At 40.8% G+C, this 20438-nt stretch overlaps 2 protein-coding genes across 3 annotated transcripts; one reads left to right on the top strand and one right to left on the bottom strand.

Annotated features, from left to right (window-relative positions):
* Positions 1 to 233: 233 nt before the first annotated feature.
* LOC106141118 (helicase POLQ-like) lies at positions 234 to 16168 on the top strand. Of its 2 annotated transcripts, none has more exons than XM_060944585.1 (16): positions 234 to 1979; positions 2245 to 2423; positions 2638 to 2829; positions 3153 to 3234; positions 3586 to 3782; positions 4549 to 4694; positions 5555 to 5716; positions 6204 to 6373; positions 6850 to 7036; positions 8443 to 8576; positions 9982 to 10133; positions 10808 to 10903; positions 11820 to 11911; positions 12299 to 14582; positions 15513 to 15647; positions 15977 to 16168. In XM_060944585.1, exons 1-16 carry the CDS (start codon positions 1286 to 1288, stop codon positions 16052 to 16054), a joined length of 4980 nt encoding a protein of 1659 aa, XP_060800568.1. In that variant the 5' UTR covers positions 234 to 1285; the 3' UTR covers positions 16055 to 16168. The 2 variants fall into 2 exon arrangements, with proteins under 2 accessions (XP_060800568.1, XP_060800569.1); XM_060944586.1 differs by having other exon boundaries at positions 235 to 1979; positions 12422 to 14582.
* Positions 16169 to 17040: 872 nt separating this feature from the next.
* LOC106134854 (uncharacterized) lies at positions 17041 to 20020 on the bottom strand. The gene is made up of 5 exons (XM_013334996.2): positions 19819 to 20020; positions 19117 to 19627; positions 18812 to 18986; positions 17936 to 18172; positions 17041 to 17272 (listed from the first exon to the last, which is right to left on the bottom strand). The coding sequence occupies exons 1-5, from the start codon at positions 19885 to 19887 to the stop codon at positions 17062 to 17064; spliced, it is 1203 nt and encodes a 400-aa protein (XP_013190450.1). The 5' UTR covers positions 19888 to 20020; the 3' UTR covers positions 17041 to 17061.
* Positions 20021 to 20438: the final 418 nt, after the last annotated feature.

Raw genomic sequence — 20438 nt, 5'->3', positions numbered from 1 at the left:
TGTCAATTTTTTTTTTTCTTGTGTGTGGTTTCACCTTTTTTGATTCACAGCTGCCAAAGTTATTGGTTGGGGAAAAGGCCGTAACGTGAGGTACACCCGCCATTCTGACACTTTGAAGGTAATAATTCTATATTTGTAATGGTAATCATTTAATAATATTATGGGGGACCAACCATACGATTATTATCTTCTAAGTTCCTATTTAAAGTAATACTAGCTTTGCGCGGGGCTTCGTTCCCGTGAAAATTTCCTGGAAAAAGGAGCCTAGTTCCTCCTGAAAGTCTATTCTATCTCTGTGCCAAAATTTCTTCAGAATCGGACCGCTAATTTCATTCGTTTAAAACAAAAATATACTAATCTCATGTACTATAAAAATATACTATTATATTATAACTTAATGAAATATTATCTGAACGAGGCCTTTCAGTCTTTTAGAGACTTTTAGCTTTTTACCCGCAAGGGATATAGACGTGACTATATGTATCTTTATAAGCCATCTCATAAAGATAATACATACTACATAAGTAGGTACATATTACCTGTACCTATAAGCTTTTAGTTGCTAGTCGACTCTAAGGAGAAAGATTAGATAGACTAAATGGTAAGCAAAACACAGCGCCAACACAGGTACGAGTCAAATTCAACATATTAATTCATTATTAAGGGACATTTCAAACATCACTTAATATCTAATTGTTATATCTTTTGGTTTGATAACATTGGTTGACCTCAAATAAATTACTTTAAACAACTTGTGTGCAGTGCAGAAGAAGCGGTAACAAACTACGCTGCAGCATTTACTTCAATAATGTACCACAAGTATCCAAACTTAGATTTGGAATATAAATGTGTACCTAGTGATGATTATAATCAATTATTGAAACGTTTAGAAGTTTTTACTTGCTGAAAGTCTAGCTTATCTCTAGGTCTGAACATAAGCAGCACATGTCATGCATTAACGCAGGGTAATAAAGAGTTCGCAAATAGGGTAAAATACTGTAAACTAGTTAACACTAATTTTAAAATATGGATCTATAAATCAATGTTCTCTCCCTGAGGCTCATTTGTCACTCAAATGTCATTGTCACTGTCTTAACGGGATTATTTGCCATATCACATGTATGTACGGTATTTGAAAGTTTGTAAACACCAAAACATTTGATTTAATTTAATTAAAATATATGAAATTAATTATAATAGATTTGTGGCGTGTCGTTTAAATTAGGTACTTATATAATGAAATTAAGTAACAATTTCACTAGGTATATTATATTGTAAAAATAAAATGAATTCGTATAACAAATTTGATGTTGATAATACTTCCACACCGAAACGAAGACGATTGGGTACAAGCAGGGTATTGTGCTCAAGAGATATCGTAAACCACAGTCCTATTCACCGTCAGATATCGTCAACTGTGATCAGCTCCTCGGGTAGATGTGAATCTCCGCCTCTGCCGTGCAATCAGGTAGAGTACTTGAACGAATCCGAACCTACAAGCATTCCATGTTCTCCTGGTATCGAGGGCTCAATCATGAAAGATGTTGAGAATTGGGAATCATTAGCATTGACAAATTTTCGTAAAAAGAACAATGTGTTACACGACACCATCACTGAAGATGATTTATCGGATGATATGTTTTGTTCAGAATTAGAAATAAAATCTAGTCACGATAAACTTGTGTCTTCAAACTGTCAAAATCATTTTAAGGATATAGAGGAAACATTTGACTTAGTGAATAAATCAATATGTGATATAGATAATAAGGTTGACAAAAGTTCTCTGTTTGAGACAAAGGATTCATTTTTATTAGATATCAAAGAAAGTGGTATATTAGTTGAAGAGAAATGCAAATCAAATGAAGTAAACAAACATGGAAGGATAGATCAGAAACTGTGTGACGGGGACACATTTTATGGTTTGCCATTGATAACAAAAAGTTTATTCAAAACTTTCAGGAATATTGAGAAATTTTATGGTAAGTTTAGTTCACTCAAAATAAATCTGCTATTTTTAGCTTTCTCCTCAGTTATTGTATCAATCGCTTATAAAAAGCATAATAACGGCCTCTGTGGTGCAACAGAAGTGCACCCATCTGTAACACAATAGGTCCCAGGTTTGAATCCTGAATCCTGAAAAACAAATCAATAAGTTAGTAACACAAGGCTCAAACTTACCTTGAGGCTAATTCAATCTGTTTTATTTGTCCCCTTAAAAATATAAAAATTACTTCTCTGTAACAGACTGGCAAGAAGAATGCCTGAATCTAGACGCCATCAAGGAAAGACGTAACCTCATCTATGCGTTACCCACGAGCGGGGGTAAAACCCTCGTGGCTGAGGTGCTGATGCTGAATGAAGTTCTCAATAGGAAAAAGAATGCACTGTTTATTCTTCCTTTTGTTGCTATTGTACAAGAAAAGGTAAAAGGTTATAATAGTATTTATGAACAAGAATGACAAAAATGACTGTTTTTTGAACTGTTGAGTTTTTACATGATTTAAATTTTGTGTTTACATAAATATGATAATAACATAATAGTGTGATTTGGAATTCCCTCCCCGATATTTGTGAGTGAATGGGCATTATTTGCTCATCTTACTTACCAGGCAGATTTGAGATTTTTTTCTGTTCCAGATTTGGGCATTGTCTCCATTTGCAGTGAAACTTGAATTTTTAGTCGAGGAATACACAGGGGGTAAAGGCCACATTCCCCCCAAGAAGAGGAGAAGAAAAAATAGCATCTACATCGCTACTATAGAGAAAGGACTCGCGTTAGTTCGGAGCCTCATTGAGTTGGATCGCTTGCAAGAGATTGGCCTTATTGTGGTACATACATATATACTAATTATGTCTTACAGAGTGGATAAAGTTGGCTGTCTTGAAAGGAATGAAAGGCCATGTTCAGATGTATGGTTATAATGTAGTACTGTAGTATGGGGGTATTAAAGATAGAATTGAGATTCAAATAGTGACAGATTGCTAGCCCATCGCTTAAAAAAAGATTCGCCATTTTATAAGCCTATCCTTTTTACGACATCCATGGGAAAGAGATGGAGTGGTCCTATTCTTTTTTGTACTGGAGCCGGGAACCACACGGCACTTTAGAACTTTGTCACATATTTTTGTCCTATAAACATTTTTATTTTTAGGTTGATGAGCTGCATCTCATAGGGGAGCCTGGACGAGGTGGAACCTTGGAGACATTGCTCACGACTGTCATTTTTGCCAATAGTAAGTACTCTTGCCCAGCGATATAATAATCCCAATTTGGTGTCCCTCAAGGATCAAATTTTGGTTCTCCCATGTTTAGGTCCCTTACAATACTCTACAAATGTTTACATATTACAGTAAAAAAAATAATAATATACCTAAACTAAAGACTCAAGCTCTCAAGAGCCCGAATATATAATCGTATATTTATAACAAACACCTTCTCAGTCTTCAATATTGATGTACATTTAGAGGTTCAATAAAAAAAAATCTCAGAGTTATATATACCTAATTGTTATTTTGTGAATCCATCAATCGGGTGTACTTAAACAAAGATTATTCAAATACTTCTTCTTATTCTCCTATAACCAGAAGGCATTCAAATAGTGGGAATGAGTGCCACAATAGGCAACTTGCCTTCAGTGGCGAAGTTCCTCCGCGCTGACGTCTTCCAACGGGAGTTCAGGCCTGTGGAGCTGACAGAGTACGTCAAGTTGGGGGACATGCTGTACAGGATCGAGTGGGGGGGCGGCATGGAGCTGGTGCCGGAGAGGCAGCTGGCTTATGATGTGAGTTCTGACTATTGAATTTGTGTGTTTAGATTGATTTTGTTACTAAAAAACCCTGCTCTTCAAATTCAAAATTTTTATTCATTATTATAGGATACTCATATCGCTTAATAATTGTCAAAACGTATGGTTTAACAACATTGGTTGACGTCAAATAAATTACTTAAAACTAAGTTTACTGCCGCTTCCAAGGCGTCAGTGCAGAAGAAGCGGTAACAAACTGCACTGCAGCATTTTCTTCTTCAACATGAGAAACGCCCTAACAGTGGTGATATTAATCATTGTTGAACTAAACTGAAAAATTGTTTAAGATAACAGTTGACAGCTTCAAGTGTGCCAAATCTTTTGTGAACTGGTATAAAAAGTATCACATATTTTGTATAATAATTTATTGGCGTTGAACTTCAGCATTTAGAAAAGGTCTGTTGCCTTTGTAATTGGGAGAGAGAGAAATATTATCTTCATTTTTAGCAACGTTTACGAAAGTTTTGCCGTGTGGTTTCCGGCACCAATAGAAAAAATAATAGGTCTACTCCATCTCTACCCCACGGATGTCGTAAAAGGCGACAAAGTGATTGGTTTATAAACTTGGGATTCTTCCTTTAAGCGATGGGCTAGCAACCTGTCACTATTTGAATCTCAATTCTATCATTAAGCCGAACAGCTGAACGTGGCCTTACAGTCTTTTCAAGACTGGTGGCTCTGTCTAGCCCGCTAGGGATATAGACGTGATCATATGTATGTAGATTTAAATTTATGGTTTCAGTATGTGCCAGCAGCTACAGCGTTAGACCCCGACTGGCTGGGAGGCCTAGTGTCGGAGGTGGTGCCTCAGGCGTCCTGCCTGGTGTTCTGCCCCACCAAGCGGAACTGCGAGAACGTCGCCTCCTTGCTATGCAAGCTGCAGAGGAGGTTAGCTGTATTGCTGTCTCCTTCACTCATTAACAGCTAAACTCCTTAGATACACCAAGAAATGCCTTATATTCAAATTCAAAATTATTATAGGATACTACATATCGCTTAATAATTGTCGAAATCGCTTAATAATTGTCGAATATGTATATGAGGTTTGACCTTTAGTTATGAAGAACGCGATCAAGAAGAAGAACTAACCAAATTATATTGATGATGTTGTCATCTTTTTGTTCTGATAAAAACTTTAGAGGCTACTTTCCTTTCGCGATTTGTGTAACATTATGTATGTATAATCACGCCTATATCCCTTGCGGGGTAGACAGAGCCAACAGTCTTAAAAAGACTGATAGGCCACGTTCAGCTGTTTGGCTTAATGAAAGAATTGAGATTCAAATAGTGACAGGTTGCTAACCAGTCGCCTAAAAAAAGAATCCCAAGTTTATAAGCCTATCCCTTAGTCGCCTTTTACGACATCCATGAGGAAGAGATTTGTGTGACCATGATCGAAATTGATCAAGTTTCCTTGTCTGGCTGGTGTTTGTTGGTTTGTTTGTAATATCTTTATTGCATAGAAATTTACATAGTAGCAATAAAAATTGTACGTCATTAACTCCACGCAGTTATCTGAAATGCCTATTCCTGAATCGTGTTAAAATTCAATTAGAACAACAGTTAATTATAATGATGTTGATTTATGAATTTTAGAGAGTTATGAATGTGGATGAAGCGAAGGAAATATGCAGAGATCGTGGCAAGTGGAAAGAGGTAGTCTCTGCCTACCCCTCCGGGAAAGAGGCGTGATTTTATGTATGTGTATGTTGATTTATGGTTGTCATGTTAATTGTTCTAACTTTTAGAGAGATGACGTCTCACCGCACTGTAGAGCGGCAAGCGTTAGAGGCCGCGTTAGTGGGTGAGGGCGCTAGTTCGGCTCTGACCCGCGCTGTGAGGTTCGGAGTGGGGTTCCACCACGCGGGGCTGGCGGCCGATGAGAGGGCGCTGCTGGAGACTGCTTTCAGGTAATTAAAGTTCAGGTGAATGGGTTCAAACTTAGATAGGTATATATTTTGCCCAGTAAGTTGCAACGTCTACTTCGCATATTTGACTTAGGTATCAGAAATTGCACAAAAATTACTTTTATTACTACCCTCTGGCGACTAGTTGCTGGATCTCGTGGCTATAGCTATACCCAAGCTCTTTTAAACTTTGTAAAACTATCTATACTAATATTATAAAGCTGAAGAGTTTGTTTGTTTGAACGCGCTAATCTCAGGAACTACTGGTTCGAATTGAAAAATTCTTTTTGTGTTAAAAGTATCATTTATCGAGTAAGGCTTTAGACTATATAACATCACGCTGCAACCATCAGCAGCGAAGGAATAAAGGAAAAATATGAAAAAAAAAACTATTCCACACGGACAAAGTCGCGGGCACAGCTAGTTTCTAATAAAGGCTGTCATTGTTCTGTTCTACGCATTGATCGAACTTTAAATTACTTCTCGTGAGGTCCGGAGTGGTGTCAGTGCTGTGCTGCACTTCCACACTGGCGGCGGGCGTGAACCTACCCGCGCGGCGTGTGATCGTGCGCGCGCCGCGCGTGGGCCGCGAGCCGCTGTCGCTGGCCGCCTACCGCCAGATGGCGGGCCGCGCGGGCCGCGCAGGCGTCTCTGATGCGGGTGATGTGAAGCTCTTGATCATTTTTGTAGAATTTATTGTTGTGTTGTTCGAGGTACTGATTAAAAAACAATTATGGGACTACTAAAACGTTTTCATGGAAGTTGTAGGGATAGAATTATCAATAAATTAAAGGACTGCCGTGTGGTTCCCGGCACTGATACAAAAAAGAATAGGGCCACTCCATCTCTTTCCCATTGATGCGACTAAGGGATAGGCTTACAGACTTGGGATTATTTTTTCGGGCGATGGGCTAGCAACCGGTCATCATTTGAATTTCAATTCTATCATTAAGCCAAATAGTTGAACGTGGCCTGTCAGTCTTTGCAAGACTATTGGCCCTGTCTACCCCGCAAGGGATATAGACGTGACCATATGTATGTATGTATGTGTAATAACCATTTTATCCTCTCTTTCCAATAATTTTTCCTTCTAAGTCTAACAAGGAAACAAATTGAACAGAATATATATGATACAGGTGAGAGCATAATAATCTGCAGCGCGTCCGAGTGGCCCGCGCTGCGCACCGTCCTCGCCGGGCCGCTGCGCGCCGCCCGCAGCCGGCTGCGGCCGCCCGCGCTGCTGCTGAGCGCGGCGGCGCTGCGGCTGGCCGGCACCAGGGCTGAGGCCGAGGAACTGATGGCCACCACCTTCCTGGCTCTCGAGTACGTATTTATAATTAAACTAGATGTCCCGGTAGACGTTGTTTTGCCATATGAATAAGTTTTACCAGGGCCAAGGCCGAGGAGCTGATGGCCACCACCTTCCTGGCCCTCGAGTGCGTATTTATAATTAAACTAGATGTCCCGGTAGACGTTGTTTTGCCATATGAATAAGTTTTACCAGGGCCAAGGCCGAGGAGCTGATGGCCACCACCTTCCTGGCCCTCGAGTGCGTATTTATAATTAAACTAGATGTCCCGGTAGACGTTGTTTTGCCATATGAATAAGTTTTACCAGGGCCAAGGCCGAGGAGCTGATGGCCACCACCTTCCTGGCCCTCGAGTGCGTATTTATAATTAAACTAGATGTCCCGGTAGACGTTGTTTTGCCATATGAATAAGTTTTACCAGGGCCAAGGCCGAGGAGCTGATGGCCACCACCTTCCTGGCCCTCGAGTGCGTATTTATAATTAAACTAGATGTCCCGGTAGACGTTGTTTTGCCATATGAATAAGTTTTACCAGGGCCAAGGCCGAGGAGCTGATGGCCACCACCTTCCTGGCTCTCGAGTGCGTATTTATTTATAACTACATTAGATGTCCCGGTAGACCTTTGTTTTGCCATATGAATAAGTTTTACCAGGGCCCAGGCCGAGGAGCTGATGGCCACCACCTTCCTGGCTCTCGAGTGCGTATTTATTTATAACTACATTAGATGTCCCGGTAAACCTTTGTGTTGCCGTAAAATATTTTTAAGTAATTTCTTGTTAAAAACCGAAGAACTCATGCGCACCACCTTCCTGGCTCTCGAGTGCGTATTTATAATTAAACTAGCTGTCCCGGTAAACCTTTGTTTTGATGTAAAATAATTTTTGTTATTTCTTGATAAAAACCGAAGAACTCATGCGCACCACCTTCTTGGCTCTCGAGTGCGTATTTATTTATAACTACATTAGATGTCCCGGTAAACCTTTGTTTTGCCGTAAAATAATTTTTAAGTTATTTCTTGTTAAAAACCGAGGAACTCATGCGCACCACCTTCCTGGCTCTCGAGTGCGTATTTATTTATAACTACATTAGCTGTCCCGGTAGACGTTGTTTAGCCATATGAATAAGTTTTAAGTTATTTCTAGTTAAAAATAATGTTAAGAGTGGACAACACTGAGGGGTATGAAAAATAGATGTTGGCCGATTCTCAGACCTACTCAATATGCTCACAAAATTTCATGAGAATCGGTCAAGCCGTTTCGGAGGAGTATGTGTAACCATGATCGATCCAATACGAGTTGGGTTCCCCTGCTTCGAATGTAATGAGTGTAAAACGAATGTAAAGTTTTTTTTTTTCACAATTTGCGTTAAATTTTTCTGAGCAATGGACACCAATAATAATTAATAATTTTAAATCTCGCAGTCCAGAAATAAATATAAAAGAAGAATGCGACGCGTCCCTCCGCTCTCTCGTGCAATGCGGCGCGCTGGAAGTGTCGCCGGCTAGCGAGCACGCGCCGCTCACCGTCAGCGAACTGGGACGAGCTGCCATTATAGGTAACTTTTCATAAATAAATAAATATATACGGGACAAATAACACAAATTGGGTTAGCCTCGAAGTAAGTTCGAGACTTGTGTTACGAGTTACTAACTCAACGATACTATATTTCATAATAAATACTTATATAGATAAACATCCAAGACCCAGGCCAATCAGAGAAAGTTCGTTTCTCATCATGCCCTGGCCGGGATTCGAACCCGGGACCTCCGGTGACACAGACAAGCGCACTACCGCTGCGCCACAGTGGCCGTTCATTCATTCAATCTTCCCATTTTCATTCATTCATCAAAGGATGCTCAATTTAAGCGTTTGATATAGGTACATGTCTGATAATAAAAAAAAAAACTATTTTTATTTAAATTTGGAATCTGTCCATACCTAATCTAAATTGCTCCAACGAGTGATTTATATTTTGAGCAATGAGACTGGCTATAAATGTAAGTCTTATTTCGTCAGAAATAAAAATCGTTTGAATTTAGAATACTATCTCCCTTAAATTGTAATTTATTTATTTATTTATTTATTTAAACTTCATGCACGTAAAATGTACAACAGGTGGACTTAATGCCACAAGGCATTCTCTGCCAGTCGAACCTTTGGACCAAACTGAGATGGAAGTACGGGTAGTGCGATAACGGTAAAAAAAAAAATTATATAAATATAAATAATAATAGGTTACTTAATACACTTGCATATAATATATTACAAACATAAGTATGACTATATATATATATATATATACTCCATATAAAATAAACATACATATACTACATACATTGGATGATTGTGTAAAGTTTAAGGAAATCTACTGGTCAAAAAGAAGATCGTGGACTTGCTCCCTGAATGCAAATCTATTAGGCGCCTTCCGAATAGATCTACCTACTTTGTATACCTAGTGACTCGTATTTCGAATATCTTGCCATAAGTTAAAAAAAAATTAAACATTTGAATTTGGAATCTGTACCTCTTTCATTTCTCATAGTCGTGACGCTTTATTGAAGAAAATGCTGCAGTGCAGTTTGTTACCGGTTGACATTTTTTAAGTGATTTTCGAGAGGTTCGTAGTTAATTTTTTTAAATATCTAATTAATTAATAATACATACATACATATCATCACGTCTATATCCCTTACGGGGTAGACAGAGCCAACAGTCTTGAAAAGACTGAAAGGCCACATTCAGCTATTTGGTTTAATGATATAATTGAGATTCAAATAGTGACAGGTTGCTAGCCTGTCGCCTAAAAAAAGAATCCCAAGTTTGTAAGCCTATCCCTTAGTCGCCTTTTACGACGTCCATGGGAAAGAGATGGAGTGGTCCTATTCTTCTTTTTATTGGTGCCGGGAACCACACGGCACAATTAATTATATTAATTTTTTTTTTTTTTTTACATTATCCAGGAGGTTTAGAGCTGCCAGTAGCCAAGCAGCTGGTGGAGGAGCTGCAGGCGGCCTCCCGGGGCGTGGTGTTGCTCGGCAGCCTGCACCTGCTGTTCGTGCTGACTCCGCACGACGCGCCCGTCAGCCCCGACTACAGGCACTACTACTCGCTGGTAAGTGCTTCGAACCTTGAGTTAGAGATAAGAAACGCCCAGGCAGTTTCCCAAGACAAATTGTTTTCAGGTCCGTGGATTTGAGAAATCCGTGTGTATAGTTATGCATGCATACGTTCACGTCTATATCCCTTGCGGGGTAGACAGAGCCAACAGTCTTGAAAATGATAGAATTGAGATTCAAATAGTGACAGGTTGCTAGCCCATCGCCTAAAAGGGATCCCAAGTTTGCAAGCCTATCCCTTAGTCGCCTTTTGCGACATCCATGGGAAAGAGATGGAGCGGTCCTATTCTTTTTTTGTATTGGTGCCGTGAACCACACGGCACAGTGTATAGTTATACAAAGTGTATAGTTATATATAAATAAAAAAATAATAGGGTCATTCCACTTGTTTCCCGTGGATGTGTTATAAAAAGTGACTAAAGGATAGGCTTATAAACTTGGGATTCTTAATTAAGGCGATGGGCTAGCAACCTGTTACTATTTGAATCTCAATTCTAACATTAAGCTAAAAAGTTGAATGCGGCCTATCAGTTTTTTCTAGACTGTCAAGTCTATCTACCCCGCAAGGGATATAGACGTAATTATATGTATGTATTTTTAAATCCTTGTAATCAAGCATCACTAAAGAATATAAAGATAAGCAAATATGTAAATTATATTAATATTTCAGTACTGCAACTTGGACGAGGAAGGACTGCAAACGGCCAAGACATTAGGCATTACAGAGATGAATGCAGTCAGAATGATGACCGGGAAACCCATTACTGTGAGTTGATATGTTTCTTCTCTCTCTGTTTTTATACATACATACATATGGTCACGTCTATATCCCTTGCGGGGTAGACAGAGCCAACAGTCTTGAAAAGACTGAATGGCCACGTTCAGCTATTTGGCTTAATGATAGAACTGAGATTCAAATAGTGACAGGTTGCTAGCCCATCGCCTAAAAGAGGAATCCTAAGTTTATAAACCTATCCCCTAGTCGCCTTTTACGACATCCATGGGAAAGAGATGGAGTGGTCCTATGCTTTTTTGTAATGGTGCCGGGAACCACACGGCACTTTTTTTTATACGTTACGGAATAAATAAATGATAGACAACGCATAGCCAAAACTGCTGTAGAAATTTGAAATGAAGATTCCTTCTGTGGTCTAGGGGTACACTTAGAGAGGTAAGTAAGTAAGGGATTGGCCTATAAACTTGAGATTACTCTTGTAGACGATGGGCTAGCAACTTGTCACTAATTGAATCTTAATTCCATCGTGAAGCCTTACAGTAGAACGTTCAGTCTTCTTCAGGCTGTTGGCTCTGACAACCTCGCAAGGTAGATAGACGTGACTATATGTATGTATGTAGTTTCACAACTTTTTTGATAAAATGTTATATTTATGTGATTTTTTAAGTTCCATGCACATTATAATACGGGCCGATTGAGAATCCATCTTTTTTGGAGTTGGGTATAAATAGGTTTAGTAGTAGTAGGAGGACTTTGATCTCTGTCAGGATACTGGCTCAAAACTTCAGTATCTGTCCACTAGAGATTGAGTGCAGAGTTATATTAATTGGTCCTTCGAACCGGATATGAACCAGATACCTATGAATATATGTAAATGTAGTTTGAATTAACAGAACCATTTCACCGTCATCGTGGTATAGTAAAAAAAAAAAATATTTCCCTTCAGAACGTTTCCGAGTTGGTGCTGCGCCGTTTCTACTTGGCTCTGATGCTGCGTGATCTCTTGAATCAGGTGCCTTCACATGTAGTCGCTGATAAGTAAGTTTCTATACTTATATTATTAAGATGTGTCGTGTGGCTCCTGGCACCAATACAAAAAAGAATAGGACCACTCAAAATCTTTCCCATGGATGTCGTAAAAGGCGACTAAGGGATAGGCTTACAAACTTGGGATTCTTTTTTAGGCGATGGGCTAGCAACCTGTCACTAGTTGAATCTCAATTCTATCGTTAAGCCAAATAGCTGTACGTGCCCATTCAGTCTTTTCAAGACTGTTGGCTCTGTCTACCCCGCAAGGGATATAGACGTGACCATATGTATGTATGTATGTATATTATAAAGCTGAAGAGTTTGTTTGTTTGAACGCGCTAATCTCAGTATGTACTGGTTCAAATTGAACATTTGAAACTTTTCGTTGTCTGTCAGATACAACATATCGCGCGGCGCGGTGCAGTCGCTCCTGAGCAGCGCGCTGTCGCTCTGTAACAGCGCGGTCCGCCTGTGCGGCGCGCTGTTTGAAACTGCTTTTGAAACTTCGTTGTCTGTCAGATACAACATATCTCGCGGCGCGGTGCAGTCGCTCCTGAGCGGCGCGCTGTCGCTCTGTAACAGCGCGGTCCGCCTGTGCGGCGCGCTGTTTGAAACTGCTTTTGAAACTTCGTTGTCTGTCAGATACAACATATCTCGCGGCGCGGTGCAGTCGCTCCTGAGCGGCGCGCTGTCGCTCTGTAACAGCGCGGTCCGCCTGTGCGGCGCGCTGTTTGAAACTGCTTTTGAAACTTCGTTGTCTGTCAGATACAACATATCTCGCGGCGCGGTGCAGTCGCTCCTGAGCGGCGCGCTGTCGCTCTGTAACAGCGCGGTCCGCCTGTGCGGCGCGCTGTTTGAAACTGCTTTTGAAACTTCGTTGTCTGTCAGATACAACATATCTCGCGGCGCGGTGCAGTCGCTCCTGAGCGGCGCGCTGTCGCTCTGTAACAGCGCGGTCCGCCTGTGCGGCGCGCTGTTTGAAACTGCTTTTGAAACTTCGTTGTCTGTCAGATACAACATATCTCGCGGCGCGGTGCAGTCGCTCCTGAGCGGCGCGCTGTCGCTCTGTAACAGCGCGGTCCGCCTGTGCGGCGCGCTGTTTGAAACTGCTTTTGAAACTTCGTTGTCTGTCAGATACAACATATCTCGCGGCGCGGTGCAGTCGCTCCTGAGCGGCGCGCTGTCGCTCTGTAACAGCGCGGTCCGCCTGTGCGGCGCGCTGTTTGAAACTGCTTTTGAAACTTCGTTGTCTGTCAGATACAACATATCTCGCGGCGCGGTGCAGTCGCTCCTGAGCGGCGCGCTGTCGCTCTGTAACAGCGCGGTCCGCCTGTGCGGCGCGCTGTTTGAAACTGCTTTTGAAACTTCGTTGTCTGTCAGATACAACATATCTCGCGGCGCGGTGCAGTCGCTCCTGAGCGGCGCGCTGTCGCTCTGTAACAGCGCGGTCCGCCTGTGCGGCGCGCTGTTTGAAACTGCTTTTGAAACTTCGTTGTCTGTCAGATACAACATATCTCGCGGCGCGGTGCAGTCGCTCCTGAGCGGCGCGCTGTCGCTCTGTAACAGCGCGGTCCGCCTGTGCGGCGCGCTGTTTGAAACTGCTTTTGAAACTTCGTTGTCTGTCAGATACAACATATCTCGCGGCGCGGTGCAGTCGCTCCTGAGCGGCGCGCTGTCGCTCTGTAACAGCGCGGTCCGCCTGTGCGGCGCGCTGTTTGAAACTGCTTTTGAAACTTCGTTGTCTGTCAGATACAACATATCTCGCGGCGCGGTGCAGTCGCTCCTGAGCGGCGCGCTGTCGCTCTGTAACAGCGCGGTCCGCCTGTGCGGCGCGCTGTTTGAAACTGCTTTTGAAACTTCGTTGTCTGTCAGATACAACATATCTCGCGGCGCGGTGCAGTCGCTCCTGAGCGGCGCGCTGTCGCTCTGTAACAGCGCGGTCCGCCTGTGCGGCGCGCTGTTTGAAACTGCTTTTGAAACTTCGTTGTCTGTCAGATACAACATATCTCGCGGCGCGGTGCAGTCGCTCCTGAGCGGCGCGCTGTCGCTCTGTAACAGCGCGGTCCGCCTGTGCGGCGCGCTGTTTGAAACTGCTTTTGAAACTTCGTTGTCTGTCAGATACAACATATCTCGCGGCGCGGTGCAGTCGCTCCTGAGCGGCGCGCTGTCGCTCTGTAACAGCGCGGTCCGCCTGTGCGGCGCGCTGTTTGAAACTGCTTTTGAAACTTCGTTGTCTGTCAGATACAACATATCTCGCGGCGCGGTGCAGTCGCTCCTGAGCGGCGCGCTGTCGCTCTGTAACAGCGCGGTCCGCCTGTGCGGCGCGCTGTTTGAAACTGCTTTTGAAACTTCGTTGTCTGTCAGATACAACATATCTCGCGGCGCGGTGCAGTCGCTCCTGAGCGGCGCGCTGTCGCTCTGTAACAGCGCGGTCCGCCTGTGCGGCGCGCTGTTTGAAACTGCTTTTGAAACTTCGTTGTCTGTCAGATACAACATATCTCGCGGCGCGGTGCAGTCGCTCCTGAGCGGCGCGCTGTCGCTCTGCAACAGCGCGGTCCGCCTGTGCGGCGCGCTGCCGGCGCTGTGCTGGTGGCGCGCGCTGCTGGCGGAGCTGGCGCCGCGCCTGCAGCCGTGGCAGCCCGAGCTGATCGCGCTGATGGAGCTGCCCGCCGTCAGGAAGGTACTTTACATTTAATAGTTACTCCTTTATACTTTGCAGGGTAGACGAAGCCAACAGTCTTTAAAAGACAGATAGGCCACGTTCAACTGTTTGGCTTGATGATATAATTGGGATTCAAACAGTGACAGGATGCTAGCCAATTGCCTAAAAAAAGAATCCCAAGTTTGTAAGTCTATCCCTAAGTCACCTTTTTTCGACATCCATGGGAAAGAGATGGAGTGGTTCTATTCTTTTTTGTACTGGTGTCGGGAACCACACGGCACGGTTTATAAACTTCCTAGGAAATTTATAAACTTGCGGTTCTTGTTATTTTCCGGTGACATATATCCTACTAATATTATAAATGCGAAAGTTTGTGAGTGTGTCAGTATGGATGTTTGTTACTCTTTCACGGAAAAACTACTGAACCGATTACGATGAAATTTGGTATGTAGGTAGCTGAAGACCCAGAATAACATATAGGCTACTCTTTATCCCGGAGTTCCCGCGGGATTGATTCGACGCGGACGAAGTCGCGGGCGGCCTCTAGTAAATATATAGGAGGATTATATTAATGATAAACACGTGTGGCCCGAGCTTGACATAATGGCCTCTTAAATGCTTGTGTATTTTTGACATGATCTTGACATAATTGGTACAGTATGTACATATTTTATTTTATTTGACGAAACATTCGTATTGACATAATTTAATGTAGACAATGTGCATTCGTCCACGATTTAGATTTAAGACATCTATGTATATTTGTAAATTGACGTCCGATGAAAATGCTGCAGTGTAGTTTGTTCCGCCGCGCCGCTTCTTCTACACATGCGCTTTGGAAGCGGTAGTAGTTATAATTAGATTTAAGTTATGTGACGTCAATAAGTGATACCTTGTATCCAATTTTGAAAATAAATCTATTCTATTCTATTCTATATAAATCCACAGGCTAGAGCGATGCAACTGTTGCGAGCTGGCTACAAACGTATTGAAGACTTGGCAAAGGCGAACGCAGACGATTTGTGTTCGTCTGTCTCCCATTTATCGAGAACTGCGGCCAGCCACCTCATCAGTGCTGCTAGAGTATGTAGAAAAATAGTATAGTAGTAATTTTTTTTTATTAAAGTAATGTCTTAAAATCGAACAAAGATCTTATTTTCATAAATAAAGACATTAAAATACATAAAATAAAAACATTAGATTAAACATCAGACAACCATTAGATAAATTTTCTGAACCAGTTTTATCTGTTTTGTAAAATTCGGTAAAAAGCGAGACGTTTCTGTCCCAGTCCCATGGGACAAATGCCACTAACGAATTTGTCTCAGTTGTCAACTCATTGGGACTAGTGGGCTAGACTTTAAAATTTGACTAGAATAATGTGTTAAGCAATATGTTTTGTCAATTCACAGATGATGTTAATAGAAAAAGTTGAAAATCTTCGCGCCGAAGCGGAAGAAGTGATGGAAGATCTCAGTGTACTATCTTAAAAAAATGAAATATTTGTTAGTGAAATAATGAGTTTATAAGCCAAAAAAGTAGGGAATAAGTAAATGAAATTTAATGAAGGTGGTTAATATATTTTTTATACATATATTTGATTGTATTTTATTTGTAGCGGGAGCGATGATTTGGCTCGACCGTCAACAATCGTCAAAGATCTTCCTAGCACCAATCCCCACGCATAAAACCTAGCGTTTTATGCGTGGGGAACCGCGCGACACACGATGATGAGTCGGAGGTTGTATTTATGCTCAAATTCGTAAAATCTGCGTTTGCGCAATTTAGATTCTTCGCTGCTATTGCCTGAGCGCGTCATTTTGTTCGCTATGACTGACAGCTGTTGTGTGACAGTAGTGATGTCATATTAGTACCTTCCCCAGAAATAGTATTCTAAATTACTAATATTGATATAGATATAGAATATAGATAACTTGATTATGTCGTGCCGTGTGGTACCCGGCACCAATACAAAAAAGCAAAGGACCACTCCATCTCTTTTAGATGGATGTTGTAAAAGGCGACTAAGGGATAGGCTTACAAACTTGGGATTCTTTTTAGGCGATGGACTAGCAACCTGTCACTATTTGAATCTCAATTCTACAATTAAGCCTAATAGCTGAACGTGGCCTAGTAGTCTTTTCAAGACCGTTGGCTCGTGTCTTCTCCGCAAGACGTGACTATATGTATGTATGTATTGATTATGTCGGAAAGCGGACTCCAGCCCCGTAGCATGGCACGCGCGACACTGTCTATATCGCGCGGAAAATTATCGCTATCCCGTTTCACGTCTTTATATAAAGCAAAACAGTTCAGATGCTGTTTTCAGGAAAGTGTTACACTTAGGTTTTATAAATTTAACCGACTTCAAAAAAGGAGGATATCGATTGGAGGTGGGTTGTCTTTCTACAAAAGTTATTACATAAAACGATTCCTATCTCCGAAAGTAATGTTCCATAACAGTGAAAAACATAACTAAACAAAATATCACTTTAATTCACCGCCTCTTATACAAACAAGGTTTGAGCGTCACGTCCGGCAGTTTGGACTTCTTGGCCGGCGCGTGAGTGACCTTTGCAAACTCCATGAACACGAAAACCTGGTGATTGTCCAGGGTCTTCAGCTTGAAGCCCAGGCGTTGGACGGCGTCAGTGAACGACTCCACTTTATCGAAACGACTCTCGACTTCCGCAATTAAAAGAATGCCGCTGTTGACAAAAAGAAAGACATTTACAACTGATCTGAAGAAATTAATGACATTATAGTGAAGTCACAAGTTATAGTTACCATATAAATCTGCTTTATGAGTAATTTTGGTACCTACCCTTTTATTGAAAAACTAATTATGCAATTGAATAACGATATATAACTATAACCCCTGTAACAATAAATAGGATATTGACTTTATATAATATTAATTATTACTATAATATAAACATTAGAATGCCGTGTGGTTCCCGGCAGTGCCGCGTGGTTATAGGACCACTTCATCTCTTTCCCATGGATGTCGTAAAAGGCGACCAAGGGATAGGCTTACAAACTTGGGATTCTTTTTAAGGCGATGGGCTAACAACCTGTCACTATTTGAATCTCAATTCTATCACTAAGCCAAATAGCTAAACGTTGGCCACGTTTAGCTGTCTGTTCAGTCTTTTCAAGACTGTTGGTTTTGTCTACCCTGCAAGGGATATAGACGTGACCATATGCATGTATGAATGTATGTTACATTAGAATAATACAAAGACTATAATTTACAACTCATCATTATTCCAGCATATGAAAATCGCATGCAAGTTACAACTTATCATATATTGATTTAATCAATCAATGGCTTGGTTAAATTCATCAAATAAAAGATTTGATAAACTTACCCAGCCTTCAAAATCCTATTAGCTTCCACCAAGTACTGCGCAAGGTCTGTGCCCATCAAAGCCAAGCAATACACCGCAACATCCATGGATTCACTCAACAACGGTGTGTGGGCCATGTCGCACACTTCCACTCCGGGGGCAGCGGCCACCAGGTCAAATGAACGGACGGTGTGAGGCACTCGCTTTGAGAGTGCCGCTTCACCGCAGCCCAAGTCCGCGATTGTGTGGGTCTTGGGCCTGTGTAAAACAGAGGCTTTATTTGTGCAAAATTAAATACTTCAGGTAGTCGTTGTGGATAGCTTAGAAATTTTATAAAAATATTCCATGGTAATGTATGACATCAAAAGTTAAGATTTGTATGCCAAATTCTAGATAGTAAGTATAGGACTACTCCATCTTTTTCCCATGGATTTCGTAAAAGGCAAATAAGGCATAGTCTAATAAATTCCTTCTCTTAGGCTAGGGGCTGGCTGGTAACCTTTCACTATTTGAATCTCAATCTGAATGTGGTTTTTTTCAGACGCCACCAAGGGATGTAGACATAATTATAAGTATGTATGTATAATTTGCAAGTATAACTATGAGATGAAATTAAACCTTGTAAAAAGAGCCTCATGATTAATGTCTGTATTTTCAGACTTACTACTACAAAATGCAGCCTAGCCCCTACTATCCCTTCAATTCATCTCATACATACATACATACATGTGGTCACGTCTATATCCCTTGAGGGGTAGACAGAGCCAACGGTCTTGAAAAGACTGATAGGCTCCCTCAGCTATTTGGCTTAATGAAAGAATTGAGATTCAATTCATCTCTTAGTCATGAAATGACTTGTTAAAATCAACTATTAAGCAAAAATCTTCCAATACATACATCTTCATAATCCTCTTTACGATCAAGTCCAACGGATTGACAGGCCACTTCTTGAGCTGTTGTTGGTACCCTTGGTGGTAAGTCTGGAAGGCTTCCGGGTCGTTCTGGAACAGCTGCTTGGCTTCTGCTCCAGATGAAGTGTACAACTTCTCATTTAAATATCTAAATTGGGCCGCTATAACACAAAAATCAATCCATTATTCCTGTAAATCAATATGCAAAGTTAATAGCTTAGTTCCTTTCGGAAGCTTTTGTTGAATAATTTAACTTTTATTTTTAAAGCTGTAAACAATAAATAATAATACCTTTTAACTTTTCAAGCATCCTTTGTCTCAAATTGTTACTGTTACTGCTGCCGTCAATTGGATTTCTATTGCTTAGAGCTAACATCTTCTTTATCTTTTCCTTTTTAGAATTAAGTATAATTCCTATTTCTTTATTACCTTCTGTTTTTACATTTTTATTACTCTCAACTACTTTGGTGTCATTTGTATTGACTGTGCTATTACTGGATTTCTTTCGTTTTTTCTTCTTACTGCTTTTAGGTAAAGAATCATCAACATTACTTACGAAATCATTCTCAAGTTTTCTTTTATTTGGGTTCAGTACAAATTGCCCGGGTTTAAATGTTGGGATATCTGAATTAATAGTGGACACAACGGGTTTTGCTTTTCGTTTCTTCTTTTTGTTATTCGGTCTTATACTGTTTCCATTAGAAATTAAAGGCTTGGTTTGGTCATTCATTTGTCGTTTAGTCTTTTGAGGACTCACGTGCTTGGCACCTGTCTCCGAAACACCTCCATTTTTCTTCTTTTTCTGTAAATAAGTGTGGTATTATCATTTTTTTTGCCAATGGTTCAAAATCTTTTGAGGTTATTTTTTTTCCTGTTTTAATCTTAAGATTACCAAACAAATTAATAGCCAAATTTTTCAATTTTAGGAAATGGAATACTTTAATACATATAAATATTGTACAAGTCTAAATCTGAATAAGTAAAGAAACATACTTTAGTAGTTTTGCCGAATTGAATATTAGTATTAGGAACATCATCGCCCCAACCAGGTATCTTGAACATTGTATCTTTACTTTTGATAACGGTAGCGTCAAATAAACTAAAACTTCAATAGATTAATGATTGATATTCATAATTTCAAGCTACGTTTGAAGCAAATTCACGTGTATTTGTTTTTGTCCGCCGTTGGCTGACGTTTCGTCGTATCGTATTTTGACTTTGACATTAACTCATATTTTTTAAATACAATCATCTTTGGCTAGGAACGAAATAGATCCGAGTCTTCTCAGATCCTTTCCTTCTTACATTGGTTATTCAAAGTTCAAACCACATTAAAAACATTACTTGATTCAAAGCATATTTGTTTTGTATGTTTAATCATATTCTATACAAATAGGTACATTAGTGTACGATAAGATTTAATAATAATAGTGTAGGTTATGGTCCTAGGCCTATATGTATTAGGTAAGTTGGTCGTAGTAAGATAGTTAAAGTCCTTTGACTATGCGCCGTAAGATAAGAAAGCAATTCATATTTATCTTACTAGACTTACGCTACTAGGTCATAATACAAGTTTAGTGACGAACTAAAATAAGTTTTAGAGATTTAAATAG

The sequence above is a fragment of the Amyelois transitella genome, chromosome 6 (genome assembly GCF_032362555.1).
Source record: "Amyelois transitella isolate CPQ chromosome 6, ilAmyTran1.1, whole genome shotgun sequence".
Lineage (NCBI taxonomy): Eukaryota > Metazoa > Arthropoda > Insecta > Lepidoptera > Pyralidae > Amyelois > Amyelois transitella.
Note: the sequence above shows the minus strand (reverse complement) of the source record. Positions and strands in the feature narration are given on the sequence as shown.